The sequence below is a fragment of the Archocentrus centrarchus genome, chromosome 7 (genome assembly GCF_007364275.1).
Source record: "Archocentrus centrarchus isolate MPI-CPG fArcCen1 chromosome 7, fArcCen1, whole genome shotgun sequence".
In the NCBI taxonomy this organism is placed as follows: domain Eukaryota; kingdom Metazoa; phylum Chordata; class Actinopteri; order Cichliformes; family Cichlidae; genus Archocentrus; species Archocentrus centrarchus.
The window spans coordinates 35,857,408-35,877,053 of NC_044352.1; the positions used below are offsets into that span (position 1 = coordinate 35,857,408).

At 41.4% G+C, this 19,646-nt stretch overlaps 1 protein-coding gene across 1 annotated transcript in view; it reads left to right on the forward strand.

Annotated features, from left to right (window-relative positions):
- Nucleotides 1-2,645: 2,645 nt before the first annotated feature.
- The window catches only part of plch2a (phospholipase C, eta 2a), a 77,723-nt gene continuing 60,722 nt past the window's right edge, over nucleotides 2,646-19,646 (forward strand). Inside the window, 4 exon segments of the mRNA XM_030733220.1 lie at nucleotides 2,646-2,871; nucleotides 10,294-10,440; nucleotides 16,422-16,665; nucleotides 17,001-17,130. Coding sequence (XP_030589080.1) covers nucleotides 2,646-2,871; nucleotides 10,294-10,440; nucleotides 16,422-16,665; nucleotides 17,001-17,130 — 747 coding nt within the window.

Sequence of the window (19,646 nt, forward strand, 5' to 3'; positions counted from 1 at the left end):
GGCCCCTCAATGCAGTGAAGTGTTTCTGTAACTTTAGCAGAAAAACGGCCCCAGAGCATAATGTTTTCACCTCTGTGCTTGACTCTGGGGATGGCGTTCACTGGGTCATACTCAACATTTCTCTTCCTCCAAACACGACAGGTCAAGTTTAATCTGACCACAGCATTCAGCAAACTTGAGATGGGCCTATTCTTGTGTTTTGTTGAGCAGGTGCTGCAAGACCTCAAACCAGTCTGGTGTAGTGTGTTAGCAATGGGGGTTTTTTTGGTCACTGTGGTCCCAACTGCCTTCAGATCACAGGGATCTAGCCAGAAGAAATTCATAGCCCAGTACTGTCAGGTTCCCTGTGCATTGGACAACTGCTTGCTAGTGCTAATAGTTGCACCCGGTTGCTAATTGTGCTAATAGCAAACAGCTCTCAGCGTACCTGCGCCTGGTGCAGCGTTGGCTAGAACCCCGGATCATCAACAAGCTCCTCCTGTGCAGTTTTGGGCTGATCCACCACATTTCCCATGATCATCCTTACCCCATGAGGCAAGATCTTACATAGAGCGACAGACGGAGGGCGATTGATGGTCAGTTTAGATTTCTTCCATTTCTGAATAATTACACAAGAAAAACCAAAACTGCAGCCAGCTAATGTTACTATGAAGTATAACTTCAGTTACAGTTGTGTGTAAGCATTTTAGCAGTGGCAATACCAGTTGTCTTAAAAAAGTAAAAGGACAAAAGTGGAACATACTTCCATACCTGATTCTTACTGCCTTTCAGGGCAGAGTCATCATGGCATCTGCATGTGTAGTTTTCCTGTGCGTCTTCATTCTTTTTCTTCAGAATTATAAGGATGGATAAGAAGGCGTAGGTAGAAGGTGTAGGTATGCTGCCCCTGTCAGTTCCATAAGAATTGCAGCCTTGATACATACAGTACCTACAGTACCTGTGGTACAAAAAAAAACCCAGCCCAAGTACTGTTTTCATAACTGCATCAGGTAGCTGTGGTAATACTGTGGTGCATCCTCTGTGTTTAATCCACATGCTCTGCCTCAGGACTTTGTATTGGCAAGGAGAAAATACCTATCATGATACAGAGGTTATGATTTCATATGTTAGTACCCTGGGAAATGTGACACATTGCAATATTTTAAATTAAATTTTAGAATAACCATCATAGTATAAAGACGTGTTTGTTACAGACAGCATCAGATCTTTGCTTTTTATGCAGTCTGAACAAAGGTGTAATTTTGGCTGGTAATCAGTGGACTGTCGGTGATTTCCTTTGATTAAATATGGACAGTTGAGATGTGGTTTTTGAATCACGTCTTCTTACTTTTTTAACACGACACGCACGCTTTCCTTCCTGCAGCAGAGCTTTATGCTTCATGCTCATTGTCAGGTTTTGTCAGTTCTCTAAATAAAACTGTTCCATATTCAGTACCTGGCAGCTGTTTGTGGAGAAGACGAGCTGGTTGGTCAGAGGTCTGGATCCAAAGGCTCTGACAGCGTCTGCATGTTCAACAAGCTCAGGTCAAAAACCTGGAATTTGATCTGTTTCAGCTGATAGTTTGTTTTGTTCAGTAGGTGCTATGATGAAGTTCTAGCAGCCAGATTTATGAATCTGATGTGGGATAATGGTAAACACATCATATACATCTGTGGCTGCTTGGGTATGTGGGTGAAAGGATTTACATACACAATGAAATAACCATAGTGAGTTTTTAATCTGAGCCTCGGTAAGGCAGCCAGAAAGACAGAGTGGGTGCTGAGTGATTTGATGAAAGGATTCTTTAAACTTTTTTGGAGCTCGGCTGGGAGTATGTGATATGTGCAGACAGGTGAGGGTACATGAGACCTCTCTCTGTTCAGACCGTCAGAGGAAACAGCCCTTCACTTGACTGATATCAAAGAGACTTTTTAATTGTTCCTGGAACATAAAAGAAACTTTGTCTTTAGTTGGGCTTTTATCACGGCTTGATGGCTTTTCTCTCTTTTCCTGTGGGTCGTTGCATTTCACTTCACACGTTTAGCAAATCTCCTAGACCGGGATTACGGCTTCCTAGGGATTTAGGATTTCTGCCCGCCCAACACATGTTGCACAGTTACCTTTGCGAGTTGTGATTTCAAGTCTTTCCTGCTTTCCATTGCTGGAGCTGCAGTCTCTCTGCAGTCTCTCCAGCCGTTTTCATGGCTGAGCGCTAACTGAGGGAGGAAATAAGGAAACGATGACACAGCATCAAGACAAACTGTAGCTGTGGAATCATACATCTGCATCTTTCTGCTCTGAAATGGAAGAATATTGAGGAGATGGCTTTGCAGTAAGCAGGTTTGCTGGGGCAGTAACATCTGAAGATCAGTTACAAATATTCAGAGACTGAAAGGGATTTTTTTATGTGGGCTTTTCTCTTTGCTTCTGTTTTGAAGCTAAAAAGGAAAGCACGTACTGATAATTTCTTTCTTTTTTTTTTTTTTTTTGAGAGGTGAAATAACAGGATTACCCATAAAGAACATTTACTATAAAGCACTTGAAATAGACTTCTGTTTGCCAACCTAATTTATCCAAAGCTGAATTTATTCTTTCTGTGGGAACATTCGTGTGACTTCTAGACAGCGTCAATAACGATCTGCTATCCTAAATGAACAAATCCAAGATGAACAGCTTCTTCCCCGTCAGCCCGGTGTCTTCAGCCCTCACCGCTGCAGTGACCGGGGACAAGCCTGGAGCTCCGGCTAAAAGGGCTTTCTTCCCCGAGGAGAACGAGGACAAACAGAAGGAGCTCGTCCAGCAGCAGGCCTTTCTCACCCACGTGGTGGAGGAGTTTTTCTGGATAGGCAGCAGCATTGTGGCCTTTTCTAAGTGGAGGCTTGGCTACATGGGTAAGCTTAGTCAGCTGCAGTGCTGTGTTGGGCTGGTGAGAAAGTTGACAATCAAACTGTGACCAGAGTGAGACCGAAGAGAGGATTTACATGGAAGCAAACAGAGCAGTCACAGAACTGTGTGATTGGTTTTGTCAGTTTAAAAGCTGAACTGTTGTGTGCGGTTTATTAAATGCTCTGGAATCCATCTTAAAATCTATACAAGCAGGAAGTTTAAACTGTGGGCTGTCCCACAGTAATAGCCCCAACTCTAATAACAGGGGATGCTATAGCAATATTTATCAGGAAACTAGTGCCAAACATTGATATTTAGCGTGCTCTTTAAATGAGATCCTCTTGCTAATTTTAGATTTATTGTAGTCTCTACCTCAGTGACACAGTGACTGTCAGTCTTCATTATGTCTGCTGCCTCAGCGGGGCCATCTGCACCATAGGTTCACCTGTGTGTGTGTGTGTGTGTGTGTGTGTGTGTGTGTGTGTGTGTGTGTGTGTGGCTGCAACATATGGCCTCCAGACAGTCCAATCCCCCTGGGCTTAACCTGGTGGCCTGACAGAGGAGAGTAGCTGACTCCACCTCCTTGGCCCATATTGTGACTGTGGTAGCAGGTCAGCAGCCACTTAGGTCCCTGTGCCACATCACTGAGGTCCGAGCCTCAGCTTTGTCACTGTGGAAAGCTGCTACCTCCATTGCCACCTGTTGTCTGCTTCCTGATTTAACTTCATTAACAAAGCTAGGACTCCCAGAAGGACCACTAATGCCCGTTAAATACTGGATTGTTGATGTAGGTCATCCTGTTACACGGCATCCCATCCACCCAGGTGCTGAATGCAGCTGATGTGGTTTAACAGCCACAGAAACTACAGAACAGCTACAATTAATGAATCAAGTGCACCTTTCCTTTAGTGGGCTTTCGCACCTGCCTTCAGTTCAAAACTTACTCTCTGTTCAGTTCATCTTTAACCGTTAGTAAAAGTTCATCTGTAACCAAAATGACAGGAAGAGCCTTTTGGTCAACAGGAATTGTGTAAGAAGTAAAAGGTGTAAACGGTGTCTGTGGACAGTCCTGTGGAACAATCAGTAACAGCTGCCTGCAGCTGACTTTGTCTCCAGGGGTCACTCACCTGCTCTGCTATCAGCAGCTTGTGTTCGAGGTGTTGGTTGTTGGCCTCAGCTCACCATTGCCCCTTTGTGGCTACGGTGCAGACCTGCTGATACACACACACCACTGATCTGTGCACCACAGCTGAGGCTGCAGGCCAGCAGGGACACAGTTTGTTTCCCAAGACAAGTTAGCGTGGGCCTGCTGTACAACATGTTTTTTCCTTCCTTGAATTATGAACTCAAATTTAATTATAAGGAAATCCTCTGTTTTGAAACAAGACTTGCATGAATCTATTGCAAACCCAGAGTGCAGCTTTACCACGTGCAGAATAAATCGAGGACACTGAAATTTGTCCACCTGGATGATCTCACTGGGTGTCACCATAATCTGGATCCCAATAAAAATGTGCACTGAATTTTGTTGATTCAGTGCTTTTTTAAAAATTTGTTTTCTATTTACCTTTTGTTCAAAATCGGAGTAATTTCTGTGCATTTAAAGCATCATTTAGCTTCAGTTGCAATTTCTGTTCCCAAAGCATGATAATTGTCTCATATGTTTCAGCACAGCTGGCCTCACCCCCGTCTCTCTGTGATGTTTTTATATATGTTTTTTCATATCATTGCTACAGCTGGATAAAAACCATGCACTTTTGTTGAGCTGTTATCGCTCTTGTTGCGACTTCTGTAGCATCATTAGTCAAACTTTCAGACAGAATCTGAGCCTGTTTTCATTAAACACTTTAAATATGATGTTGTAACCATGGCAACAAGCCCAGCTCCCCAGAGGTAAAGAGTGTGCAGCCTTCCTGTGCGCCTCCTGCTCTAGTTTTGTCTCTAAGAGCTGTTCTTCATGTTTGTGATGGGGTTGTCTCTCAAAGCAGGATATTCTTATTAAACATTTATTTTGCTATTATATGAGAACAATTCTGTGTTTTTCCTGTGCACTAATTAAAAGGATTCTGCTGATGTTGTAAATCCCAGCTGTGGTTAAGGACAGAAGCTCAGAAACACCACTAGGTTGGAGTGGGAAAACAGCAGAGCGGAGCACAGAGCAGGATTTTCTCAAACTAATTGTGGGTTGTGCTGCGGCACAGTCAGAACAGCCGAGCTGCACAGCCTCACACAGGAGGACAGAAGAGTTTGCTTCTAGCTCACAGCATGAAGAGGTCCCAGATTTACACCCGTGGGAGAGCACTGAATCACTGACATACTTCTTTTTCTAGTTTTTATGTGTAAAGACAGCTAACGGGAACAGAAGAATAATATTTTATATTAGATAAGTTAATGGCTGAAGTTTTCCAGTGTATAGGTCAAGGCAAGGTCTTAAGGTGCAGTGAGCTGGCAGGCTTGTAATACTCTGGTTTTAAAGCATTATCAGGTCTCGGTTCACCACCTGTTTATCTGGCAGCAGGGTTCACCTTACGGCTGAACACATCGAGGCAGTCAGATTCTGTTATCTCTTTCATGTCTTCACGCTGTGTAGATGGTTGGTTGGCTGTCAGCACTTGATGCTTGTTAGGTTTTAATGTTGTGGTTGATGGGTGTATAGCTTAAGCTTGTTATTGTGTATAAGCTACACACTGTTGAAGAAATGCCACTTGCTACCTCATAAGCTTACCTGCATGTGTACACACTTCTAAATCAAGTTTCTTTATGATCTATAATTGATCTATGGGCCTCTTGGAGCGCTGGCTCCAACTGTGGACACAAAATTTTAACTAAACAACTGGGCTGATGCTGTGATTACAGCAGCCTGTGTTACCCAGGTTCAGTGAGCCTTCCACAGGCTACGATTAAACTTACAATAGGCAGACGGATTCCTTCATCTGTGCGCTGTCAGGTCCCTTTGTTGTTGTTTGTTTGTATTTTTAACTGTTTAAATCATCATTAATTTCACTGGTAGGTTGTGTCAGCGAGCTACAGTGTTTGAACACAAAAGTACGATTTAATTTGGACACCCATACCCTTCCCTGACCGGTTTTACTCCGCCAGCCGTTACCTCTCCATGAGGGCTCCATAGCTATTTCAAAGATTAAGCTGACTTCCCAAGAGATTATTCACACTTAGCCAGCTTTGAACAAACACATTCTCCTTTTAGCACAGCGGCAGGGGAGCACGAGTAACGCATGTCTTCCTTTGTTGTCCCCCCCATATCAATCAGTGATTTAATTATATTTAAGGCAACCACAAAGCAGTGTGTGTTCCATGTTTAAATGAGTCTCTCTGGCAGCATTTTGAGTGAAATCAAACAAATATGCTGCTTGCTTTTTTACTTTATGGATATCCTGAGAGTTTCCCTTCTAATCAAGAGGACAGTAGGACTCTACATGCATGCAGGCAAAGCAGGAAATGTAGGCTAGCAGACTGTGCTGGCTGCTAGAGTGCATTTCAAATCTGACCACTGATCAGTGTGTCAGTGTGCCACTCTGTTCAGAGGGCCTGCAGAGACCGGAGGCTCTGACAGCAGATCATCTCATGGATAACTCCCCCCTTGCTTGGCTGAAGGAGTGGAGATGCCTGGGTCCATTACAGCTACTAGGCATCAGGCACTGCAGTCAGTCAACAGCCACAGAAATAACTCTTCCCTTGAAATCAATAAAAAGCTGCTTCACAGCCATGTTGTAGTTATGTTACAAGAGAGGATCCACTTCTTTCCAATTTGTTGCAGCAGCAGGAATTTGTGTTGTAGTTGGGCTGCTGTGACTCACTCACAGGATGCTGCGTGTGCGCTCTGTGTACATGATCTCATCTCTGTGGAAGCCTATTAAGATATTTAAATCTTTTCATTATTAAAATAGCTTAATTGTAATAGTTCACACTCAGAATGCGTACCCTTTGTTTGAGCAGTAAATTGGTTCATGCTGTCCCAAACTATTGGGTCCTTTGGTTAGTTATTGCATGTCCTTAGTTCATGCACTTAGCCAGAACTGTTGTCTGAAGACTTATGTCAGCAATGTGGACAGTGCATCACTTTTTATTCATCAGCTATAGCATGATAGAAGGGTTAATACAGTGTCTGGCACAGTGTCGCTGTTAGTTTTGTCACGAGTTTTAATTAAGTGTGGAGTCCAGTGTGAATCTCACAGCTTGGCTATGCTATAGAAGCATTTTGCTGGCATGATATGGGGTCAGGTCAGTTATCAATATACTTAAATTAATCTTCTGAGATGTTATGTGGCCAAAGTGGGTCACACTGGGTGTGTTAGATGGATTTTGTCTGAAGGCCTTTACACACCAGACGCATAAAATAAATAAAGGTTTCGTGCGTTATTATTAATGCAGCCGTTCACACTGGTATTTATTATTTCACATCAAGTTCGATTTTTCCGATTTTGGCAAGCAAAAAAAAAAAAGATCTAACCAATCAGAGCACTGCATTTGGCAATCTGAGGTCATATCTCAGGTCGAATGTGCATACTGAATATACAGTGATGTGGGAGTAGTAAAATTATACAATTTTTCCTTAGACAAACAGCGAGATGCTGCTCCGGCTCAATCAAGCCACTGAAATTATTCTCTGCCTCCTCAGATGTAATCCCAACTCTGCCAACAAGAACTCAAACTGCCCCCTGACATCCTGAAAGCAGCCGTGATCCAGCTTCAACTCCGGGATCAAACCATGAAACTCTCCCTGCTGCTGTTTTCTCGTGATAGTTGGATGAACCCAGAATCTCTGCTTCTTCCTTCTCTCGATCGGAAACCTCAGGACCTCATGACATCATCGCTTAATGTCGACTTTTTCACAGTGCAAAAACTCAGTTAGTTCAGTGCGTATGTGTGTTACACGGCAAGATTGCATCCGAAAGATTCAGAATTTTTTTGTCGTTTTTTCATAATGTGTCCGTGTGTAAAGGCCTTAAGGAGGTGCCCGCAGATTCAGGCCAGCAGGGTTCAGGCCGGCGTTGTTCACACGTGCACACGCGATCTCGTGACGGTCCTGCTCACACTTGATTTCGTGGAGTTACAGAAAGCAAAATGGCGACCAGCGTGAAACCGAGGTGGAAGAAGAGGAAAAAGAGCTCAGAGGTCAATTTCAGGCTTCATGTAGTTTTTCCTTCACACTCTATATTGTTGTAGGGTCTTTATCTTACAATATAAAGCAGCTTGAGGTGACTGTTTGTTGTGATTTGGGGCTATATAACTAGAAAAGAATAATTTGGTTCATGGTGCATGCCAAAAAATAGTTGTGTATTGATCAGGGCAGGATCATTGGAATATGATGTCTAAATGTAGACCTATGTTACACTGTAGTGTAGTGTCCTTCACATTCAGTTTTTGCAGGTTTGTCGTGTGAGTTCGATCTTATACTGAGTAGAAAAGCGCTATATAAGAACTAGTCCATTTACTGTTTATATCAAGAACCCAGATGACTTTATTTGTGTCTGTGACATTTAAAACCAAACTGTTCATTAATGTTTTTCTGAGTGCTGTGAAAAGGCAGAGGAGACAGTGATGGCATGAAAACTGATGTACAGCATCTATACTTGTCATCACATTTGCAGTTGGAAATCTTTGCTTCATCTTTGCCCAAAAAACCCAAAAACCAATGTTGCATGTGCTGTGTGGTTTGAACAGTGTGAGTGATGCAGCATGAGATGCTGTGATGAAGTGTTGGTCTCTGGGCATTGTGGTGGCTGCAGTTTTGATTCTTCCTTTGGGTGTCCACTTTGCAAGTCCACAGGCCCGTCAAACACAGTACTATCCACTTTGTCAGTTGCTTTATTTTGCTGGCTTATTCACTGCGTTAGTTTACACACACCTGTAGCATGTTGATCTGCAGAAAGCCTGCTGTGACCATCGCTCGGTGTACAAACACTGTGTTTAAACATTCATATTGGCATGAAAGAATTTAGCCATTTTAGCTTTCTCACACAACCCACTTAAATGTATTTTTATGCAACAGTGGAAAGCTTTTTTCCCCAAAATTTTAGACATAGACCTGAAGTGCTTCACACAGCATCTTTAGCATGGTAGTAAAATACATAGTAACATCTAATATTTACATGTCAGAGTAAGAGGATGTGTGGAGGTCACCAAGATTCAATCACTGGGCCTCAGTCGTTTTATATTTACATATTTTCTTAAAACTTGAACATTCAAGTTGGATAACCATAAGCTGGTTAGCCAGCTGTTCAGGGCAGGTAAGGGCAGGTAACAGGTGCATCAGCAGTGATCGCCCGGTGTTAAAGGGTTAACTAGGTTTGGTGTGAATACCAATGGAATTAGTGTGGTGGAACTGTATGTTATTTATTGATATTAGAGTGTGAGTGTCACAAGCATATACAACAGGTGTTCTGACCTTGTCATTTCTTACATACTGGGCATGTGGGCTTTTGGCCACTGGTGAAAACACACCATTGTAAGGGAAAGGGGGTGCACTGGATAATTATTTAATTTCAATTATCCCGTTTTCAGAGTTGTTGGAAGTGTAAATCCTAATTGAAAATCAAATCAAATCAGTAGTATTGATCTTATTGCAGTATTTGAAATTCCATTTGCAGATGTTTTTGTTAAGAAGCACATTTTAAGGCTGGATTCAGCCACATATTTCAGATCATGTCCACCATTTTTCTTTATTGCTTCAATATACCTTACATGCAGCATTACTCACACAGCAGGCAGGCAGGATGTCATAGATGTCAGCATTGTGGTGGCATGGTTTGAACTGCTGCTGGGAGACACTTTGATAGGATGTGAAGACACTTGAGATCGGGTGTAACTGCAGCAGGGACACATGACTGCCCACACCAACTAGTGTGGACCTGGTGTGATTACCACACCGTTAGCTTCCCGTGGATGAACTGTCAAATTCTCCCTCTGAATAATGGCAAACTCTCAAAGAGGTTATCCGTATTTTCAGTGCTGTCAGTCAGGATTTTGGCATAGCAGTTTATGTAATTTTATTCTTGGAAGGCATGGCAGCATTTTGTTGTGTTTAGGTTACAGTGTAAATCCTTGTATCTACAAGGAACTTTATTGATTTATTTTTCCCTGTTTTTCCCGTTACTATAATTCATTTTTGCTGTCGTCTGTCTGCACTTGCTTTCTCTTCCTCCCATGAGAGAAACAAAAACCCTGTGGGCAGCGACGGGCACATCTAATGCATTTTCTCTGTGCAAATAATTCTGTTTGCGTTACACTCCAGATGGATTTTGTGGAAACACACACACACACACACACACACTTCTTAAATGAAAACATGTAGTGTACGCTCTTTAATTTTCTGTCACACACTTTTCTTTGTTTCAGCGCACACTCCAGCAGTTTTCCTTTTGGCAACATTCCAACCTTTTTTCCTTCTGTGTGTTTCATTGCTACAGTGGAGAAATGCATGAGCTCCATGCAGATGGGGACACAGATGGTAAAGCTCCGCGGCAGCTCCAAGGGACTGATGCGGTTCTTCTATCTGGATGAACACAAGTCCTGCATCCGCTGGAGGCCTTCACGCAAGAACGAAAAGGCCAAGAGTGAGTTTTCTCTTCTTAAAGGCACAGGGAGAAAACTGTCCTGCCACTCTAGTGCATGCAAGTACAGTTACTTCAAATATATGTGAAGCCATTGGTGCCATATTTTTTTATGACAGGAAAGGGTTCATTGGATGTTCCAAGGCACCCCACCATATTTGTACCCTAAATTTCCATATGTCAGCCTTCCAAATGGCTCTACATGGCTCTACATTTAGGGGTCCAAGTCATAAAGTTGCAATAGTTTTTCTACTGTAAGCGTGTTTGTGCTGCACATATAGATGGCACTATAACAATTAATCTATGTTTTAGAAATTGCCTGGAAAACAACTTGACCTGAAGTCAGTATTCTTTCATATATTCAGTTCACCAACATATTTTCTTTAAAAATGATAAAAACTGATCAATTTTTGTTAAAAATAGATCATTTAAAATATGAATTAAATAAGTTATTAGTCATTGTGTGTTCAGTTCTTTTAGGATATTTGCTTCTCACTGCTAAATGTTTCCCCTCGGCCGCAGTGAGCAGTGTGGTCTCCTGAAGTCAGATCACTTTAGAAACGAGGAGTGAACACAGTGTTCATCATGTGTTTGTTGTGTGCTTCCAAAATGTCTTGCTAAATAATAAATGTACTGGCACTTATATATTGCTGAGCACTCAAAGTGCTGTGAGGGTTAGACCCGAGAACACGCTGAGCTGACTGTGCTGTGTTCCCATGGAGATGATTGCACCCAGTATGTAATTACTTGTCATGATTACTGGGTAATACTTTATAATAATCACTGTGAACAAGTGATAAATTAAACAAATATTCACTGTGGGTAATGAATATTTACTTTAGTTTAACTATAATGTTAACAAACAGTATAATAATTATGTTTACAAATCCTCAGTAATTATATCTTTTCCTATTTACCTGTGAGTTTATGAAAAGACAAATTATTTAATTAATCTTATTAATCCGTGATTCAAAGATCAATCCATTGTCTTCTGCTTATGAGGGGCTGGGTTACAGGGGCACCAGCCTAAGGTGAGAAGCCCAGACCTCCCTCTCCCCAGCTGCCTCCTCCATTTTTTCCTGGGGAACACCAAGGCGCTCCCAGATGTAATCTTTCTAGCGTGTCCTGGGTCTACCCCAGGACCTCGTCACAGTAGGATCGCCTCATTCAGGAAGTGTCCTAGAGGCATCCTTGTCAGATTCCTGAACCACCTCATCTGGCTTCTTTGGATGTGGAGTATCAGATCTACTCTTAGCCCCTCAAATGACCAAGATCCTTACCCTGTCTCTAAGGGAGAGGCCAGCCACCCTTCAGAGAAAGCCAATTTCCTCCGCTTTGTATTCACAATCTCATTCTTTCAGTCACTACCCAAAGCTTGTCACCACAGGTGAGGGTGACTCTCTTCACCACGATGGACCAGTACGGCATCCGCATCGCTGCAGCCTAAAAGTCGGTGGCCATAGATTTGGAGGCTCTAATTCTGATTTCAGCTGCTTCACACTAAGCTGCAAACTGCTCTAGTGCCACATCATCTCCAAAAAGCCTCCCTCAGGTATACAGGACCGCCACCATTTTCCAGCTCCACCTGCATGCACAAGGTGTAGACATCATGGGAAATGAAGCAGCAGGTTGCCAAAACCAGTTTGGACTGCTCTCCCGTCACTTTCTCTGGAGATACTGAGTCGGCATTTTGTTGTTTCATTTCGTGGCGCTTCCTGGATCCGATTGCTCCTCGCTGGTTCCTGTTGGTTGGCTCGGATGAGGTGCAACTAATTTTTTATCGTAGTTTAATATGGAGAGAGACAGAATAGCAACCAATTATCCAGAAAAAAAAAAGTTATGTAAAAGTTAAAAATTTATTTGCATGTCGTTGAGGGAAATAAGTATTTGATCCCTTATGAGCCAGCCAGAATTATTTAGGTGCAGTTGTTTCTTTAGATATTTTGCACATTAATATTATCAGTGCATGTGACATCTTTAGCTCTTAGATGGTTTGGTGATTGTTTTGCTTCAGGAAAAGGAAGAATAGTATATTTAGTTTGCTTGTAATGTTAAAATAAGTTTATGTAACATTAGGCAAACATGTCTCTGGTAAAATAGTGGAAATGCTCCTTTGTTCTTTAATTGGTGGCCTTATGATGTATTATTATTATTATTATTATTATTATTATTATTATATTGCATCAGTATTGTGAGTCAGACAAAGAAGTTAGGTCTGTGGAGCCACAACATTGAATGGAATATCATATACAAAGCGATTTATTTCATTTGTAACTTTGTTTTGTTTTATTGAGAAATCTTAAAAGACTGTTTGAGACTCAGATGATGCGTTCCTGTTCAGTAGTATCATTATTATTACCACAATTGATGACAACAATAATAAAACAAACCAATGTATTGTATCACTGTTACAACTCTGGTGACTCTGACCTTTTACACTAAGGACATAATCAACATCTCAGATCGGCTTCAATTTAATTGCTCACCTAAAACCAGTACAACACCTTTATGTTAAATGTGCAGCGTTCAGCTTTAAGGTCTGCTAGATTTAACTCTGCTCCCATACATTTCCCACAGCGCCTGAAGTATTTAGCTAGAAATGGAAATTATTTTCTGTGCACATATCTGAAACAAAGAAAACAAAAACCATTCCCTTTAGTGTTTTATAATGAAAGAAAGCAAAGGGGACTTTTAGCAGTAGCTCTCAGCAGCGTCTCATGGGGGCTTAGGTGCTTGGTTTCCTGTTGCTCTCTCATCTCTAGCCCTGGATTTAATGAGCTTCTTAAGTCAGTTTAATTATTCATCATCTTTAATCTGCCCACATTGTGTCTTACACACACATGCCACTAAATGAAAATGACACTCATGCTTCACTGGCAGATAAAAACAATTAAAGCTTTGGGGAGGTTTGTTTTGTTTATGTTTTTAGGTGGTTGTCATCTTTGTTTTGTTGTTTTAATTCTGAAAATAAATTCGTGCACTTTGTCTCTGATTCAGCTCTGATGTAGAGCTCCGCTCTGTGATGCAGAGCAATGACCTGCCCACAGAATTATCTGGTTAGCCAGCAGCACAGAGTAACACATTCACAGCCTGAAGCAGTGAGGTGGCAGAGGCTTGCTGTCAGGCTGTCTGGAGAGGCAGTAATATGTGAAGTAAGACTAGCTTTAATAATCTTCATGATAATACCAAACTAAGCTTTGCTAAGCTCAGTGATATCATGTTGCCATGTGTACACAACAGTGACACAGACTCAAACAGAACCGCATGTCGACCTCTGGTGATGATGTAGTGCCAGAAAAGGGAGCTACAAGAGGTCAGGCCTCCAGCAATGCACAGTACTTAACACAGTACTTAAAGGTGAAATCCAACTTGTTGCAATACTAGAGGCAAAATACTTTAAAATACAACCAGGCCATAAACGTACACGAGGAGATACTAACACCTGGTGATGTTTAACTTTGAAGTAAGCAAATGACTGAACCGAGCGTCGCTGGAACACTAGCTAGCTGCACTCCGTACGACCGTAACCGTAAATGATGGATGGACGTCACTGATGAGTTACATGGTGGTAAAGAAGGGCTTTTGAAGGCTCAACCTAAGATATAACATCATGTAGAAAATATTTTTCATTTTCAGTTCTGTTGCGTCACAATTCTGTTCTGGATCCTAAAGAGTTACAAGGTTAATCTTAAGCAGTCACATTGCACCTTTACTCAGTATGTCCAGAGCAAACACTGCTTAGGCTGTTTTTGTGCTTACGTTTGACTTATGCTGTGTCGCTGCTATTACACAGTAATCCTGCTGCTGGCACCTTCTGGCAATAAGATTTACACTTTGAGTTTGGCAGTCTGTCATCAGTGACAGTAGATCACGGGAAAAGAAGGATGGAAGCTGTTAGATTTTATTCGCCCTCATCGGTTCCCCTAGCAAAGACATTTGTCCTGCACAAACTGAACAAGCCACACAAATATGAAAAAAGGGTTGCAATGACTGAGGCCAAAAGAGCAAGAATATGTTTGCAGCTAAGTTAAGACCAAAACCATAATTTAAAATTAAGAAAAAGAAGAATCGGAGAAGAGAGGACAATTGGTTCTTTGTCTTTCTGAGGAAAGTCGTGATACTCCCATTACTGCTTTAAGTTGATTTCATTTAGGAGGCAGCAGTGCAACGATCTTTCAGTATAAATATTCTGTATGTAATTTGATCAGAAATACTGGTGAAACTCTTGAAATATAGAAATACAGGTAGCACAAATGGACATTTTGATCTAATATCTTGATCCTTCTACGACTGGACAACTGACATTATCAATATGATCATCTTCAGCAGACAGTGGTGGCAGTGGTTCTCCTAAACCACCACATTTTGTACGTAGTGTGCACTCATGCATAATTTATAAACATTTTTCAATAAGGAGACATTGTACTCAATAAAAGTACTTATCATGCACTTGTTATCACAGGGGAAAAACTAATCAATGGACAAAAGGCAGCTAATTCAGCTAATATAAATAATTGATCCTAGAACACAGTCCTGTGGCTACAGCTCATTGAGCTGAGCAGCTTTATCCTGTACTTGATAAAGCTTGAAATCAGATTCCTCATTTAACAATCCCATAAGACTCCGCTCTAAAGCTGGGAAGTACTCCGGCATTTTTTGTCACGAGGTTCATAACTTGTCAGGCTACTAAACAGCAGAGGTGGTGCAGACATTCCTTACTCAAGTAGGAGTACAGGTGCTTATGTTTGAAAAAAGCATGTTGAAGTACTGATTCAGCTTCTTTACTCAAATAAAAGTGAAAAAGTACATGCTCTGAAATGTACTCAAAGTAAGAAAGTAAAAAGTAACTTGTGTTATATTAATATGATGATAAAATGATTAAAGACATGGGAAAACAAACTTTTTTTGACTTTGTCTCGACACCTAAACAGAAAAATGAGTCAATCAGGGGTTAAAGTGGGATTCAGCAGGTGGGGGAACCACAAAATCAGTTATGGCGGCTTAGTGTGGTATAAAGAATCCCAACTCCCAATAATTTGATCATTATAATTGATTCAATTCAATTTTATTTATATAGCGCCACAACGGTCACCTCAAGGTGCTTTATATTGTAAGTATATTGTAAGATAAAGACCCTGCAATAATTACAGAGACAACCCAACAGTCAAACGACCCCCTGTGAGCAGCACTTGGTGACAGTTATACTGTCTCTATACTAGACAGTATACAGTTGGTATAAAGGTGGAATTCAGTGAATGAATCTAAGCATCATCAGCTTAAATACTCAAGATACCTGAACATTGTGCTTAAGTATACTGATAAATAGTATTGAGAAATGTAAATAAGGTTAAAGAAACAAGAACAAGAACTAATTGAAAGTCATCGTAGAGTATAAAAGTAGGCACAATATCTAAAGCATCAAAAGTCAGAGTAAATCAAATTGTTTTATTATTATAATACAAAATTGTATCTGTCTGTAATTTCATATCTTAGCATATTACTGACCCATATGAATGCAGACGATGTCACAGGGTAACGGTTGGACTATGAAGACACCTGTCCAACCCTGCTGTCAGTGTCTAGATGGCGATATTTCCAGTGGGTTGTTTAATTTGTGCGGTTCTTGTACAATTTTTCCTTTTGTAGATTTTTGAATGCCGTTGCACACATTGTCCAAAGCCTAGGGAGCTGCTATCTACACACATGCAGTGGCTTCACGTACCTTAGAAATATACAAACCAACATCCCAACCAAAGTTGCACTGTGTGTTTATCAGTTTTATGTTTTGAGTTAGCAGTTTTTTTCCTTTTAAACTCAACTTTAAGGTAACTACTTTAAAAAAAAAGATTTCTGAAGCTGAGATTTTGCAAAGCAATATCATATGTAACAGATACCATGCATAAAGTTGAAATATACCATAGAGTCAATTTACCCCCATACTGTGTTACCTTCTACTACTGACTCGCTGACTTTTCCTACTACAGTCTCCATCGACTCCATCCGGGAGGTGTGTGAGGGTAAGCAGTCTGAGATCTTCCAGCGCTATGCAGAGGGCAGCTTTGACCCAAACTGTTGCTTCAGCCTATATTATGGAGAACACATGGAGTCCCTGGACCTGGTGTCCAGTACTGGTGAGGAGGCACGGACTTGGATCACAGGCCTCAAGTACCTGATGGCTGGAATCAGCGACGAGGACAGCCTAGCCAAGAGGCAGCGCACCCGTGACCAATATCCTTTCATCTGTACACACTGTTACAGCATGTGTCATTCACTCATACAAATACAAGTGCTTTCTATCTAACATTCATACACACAATCACACTCTGATGAATGCTTTAAGAGAAATTCATTATCTCGTCCAAGCCAGGGATCGAACCACCAACCTCCTGATTAGTAGATGACCTGCTTTACCCCCTGAGCACAGCCACCCACAGTTTAAAGCCTTGGGCTTTTTACAGACTGAACTTAGCCATTACAGTGAAACATTACAGACTGCTGCAGCTTTGAAAAGAGTAAACGTCCTGAATCTTTGTGCTGACTTTCCTTAGCCAGACTGTCGCGACATGGCTGAAGCAGACCTTCACAGAGGCTGATAAGAACAGTGATGGCAGCTTAAGTATCAGCGAAGTTCTGCAGCTCCTGCACAAACTCAACGTCAACCTGCCCCGACAGAAGGTCAAGCAGATGTTCAAGGTACAGAGCACAATCACATCAGGGACCTTCAGACTCAGGAGGGCACAGGGACATTAGGTGGGCACACAGGGATGTTAAATGATAGCTAAGAGTTGTCTGCTAGGCCTCATCCCCATTAATTCAAGTCACTGAACTGGAGCTCTCCACCTCTGTTTATGATGTTGGTTCCTTTTGGAGTAATTTAATGCAATCATCAGACAAATAATATGGCTTGTCTATGTGGTATAGCCGGGTCCAAGGGTCTGTGGTCCTCTGTTGGTGAGCATTAAATACTAAGTTCAGACTTCAGTTTAAGGTCTTGGTGATTACTTACAGAGTTCTGTGTACACTGGAGAGCTCTAAAACCCTTAATGCACAGCCCACTGAGGTCTTCTAACCAGAATCTGTTGGTGGTTCCTCGTTCTAGACTGAAACTAAAGGAGCCGGTGCATTACAGCTGAGGTCTGTGGGCTCGACTGAATCCTTTAAAGAGCAGCTCAAGACTTATATGCACAGACCTGCTTTTAACTAGTGGTTTGTGTGTATTACTGAGTATTACTGAGTGTTGCTCATACTCCACCTCCCATATGCCACGAACCTTCATTTTTCAACCTGAAAACATTCCTTCAGTGTTTGTTTGTGATGAAAAAACAATGCATGCATGTTTGAGGTAAAATATCACACAGCTAATATACTAGTAATGTGTTGCTTTGTTTTATGGTCACCCAGCAAAAATCAAACAGCCAGGCCTTTTAGGGATGGATAAGGTGGGTCTAAGAATTTGCTGGATGTGCATGTCTCAGTGTTATTTCCATGGCATACAACAAGTAAGAGCTAACATGTTACCGAGCTGAGTAGAATATCAGTCACAAACCTCTGTGGTCATAAAGGAATTTCCAGCTGTAGTTCTTACCATAATTATGCCAATCACAGAAAGTGACAGCACTGTTAGTGGTTTATATTTATTATGATTTTAGCATTTCTTATTCCTGGTTCTTACTCGCTTTTGAATGAATATGGTGAATAGTCACTGAGGCTTATATGCACTCCACTAAGATGTACTGAGACATGGTAATTATGTGTTCTAGATCTTGTACTTTCAGTGTATTTGTGCCACCTAAAGATTCCACTGCCAGGAGGCTGAGGGGGAGCACTGGCAGCTGCCAGTATTTTTAGAGCTGTGTGAAAGAAACTGTCATTTTTCACAAAGTTCTAAAAATCTGCATTTCATTGTTTGAAATTGTCTTCTGTTTATAATCATCCTGAATCTGTTATGGCCGATGCTGACATAGCTGAGCATTATAAGCCACATAATTCAGCCTGGAGGGCACAAGTTCCCCAGCTCTATTCCTTGAGTGGCAGTCTGTAAAACCAGTATGAGTTTGGCCTGTGTTTTACCTTTGTTTGGTTAAAACCTTTATTTTTACCAAATCATGCTTTGTGCCAAAAATTAAGTAATATCCAAGCTCCATCACCCCACCCCTGGCCTCCTTTATAGCATCATTTAAATTATGTAGTAAATTGAGTGTGTCGTTAGGCTGAGAGCTAAGGGGCAAATTAAAATTTGAAATTGTTATAAGTTGTTTCTCATTTTCTCCTCTCAGTTTGAGTTCCTTTTACTGCTCCTCCCACAAGCACGAGTACTGAGCCCCCCTACGCGCTAGAAAACCCATGCTACGAAGCTCAGTTTTTGTGCTGAAGTTAATTCCAGAGGCTGTTACCAAGTTAGGGCTGTCTGTTATTGACGGCGTTGGCAACGTTTATGCGCTTCAGCACTTGGTGAACCTGCTCTGTAGCTTTATGTGGTCTGCCATGTCATGGATAGTTTGCTGTTCCTAAACACTTTCACTTTGCACTACAGCTGCTCACACTTCATTGTGGAAGGTCTAGAAAAGAAGAAATTTAATAAACTGTCAGTGGCATCACGTTACAGTACCACACTTGGAAATCAGTGAGCTCTTTACAATGAACCAATCCTTCACAAAATGTTTTTAAAGGCCCGCTGCATGGCTCGGTGCTTAATTTTATGTACCTGTGGTAATTGGACTGAAAACACTTGAATTCAGAGGTTAAGAGGTGTTTCCCTGACACAGAGGACAGTATAATTAACAGTAGCTGCATAGACTAGTGACTGACACACAATTTCTTTTTTTTTCTTATGCAAAGCATACTGAATAATAAAACATCTCAGGCAGGTGAAGTGCACAGAAAAACAATCTGTTTGTTGGTTTAAAAACACACAACACATTTAGACTGAAGAAGAAAACAATACATGAAGCCGATAACTTGGTATAGGAACACACACACACCCACACACCATTTCTAACATCTGCTTTTGAGGCAGACACTGATTCTGTCTGCCATAATTGTTTTATGACGTACATTCTTCAGAAATGCTAAGTAGTGATTAGTTCAGAAACCTGTGGAATAATGTTCTAGTTCTCTAAAAGGCATCAAGTTACACCTGGTATCCCCATCAGCATAGCATTGGAGGAAAAGAGGTGACTGACTCATTGTAAAAAAAATATGGAAACAGA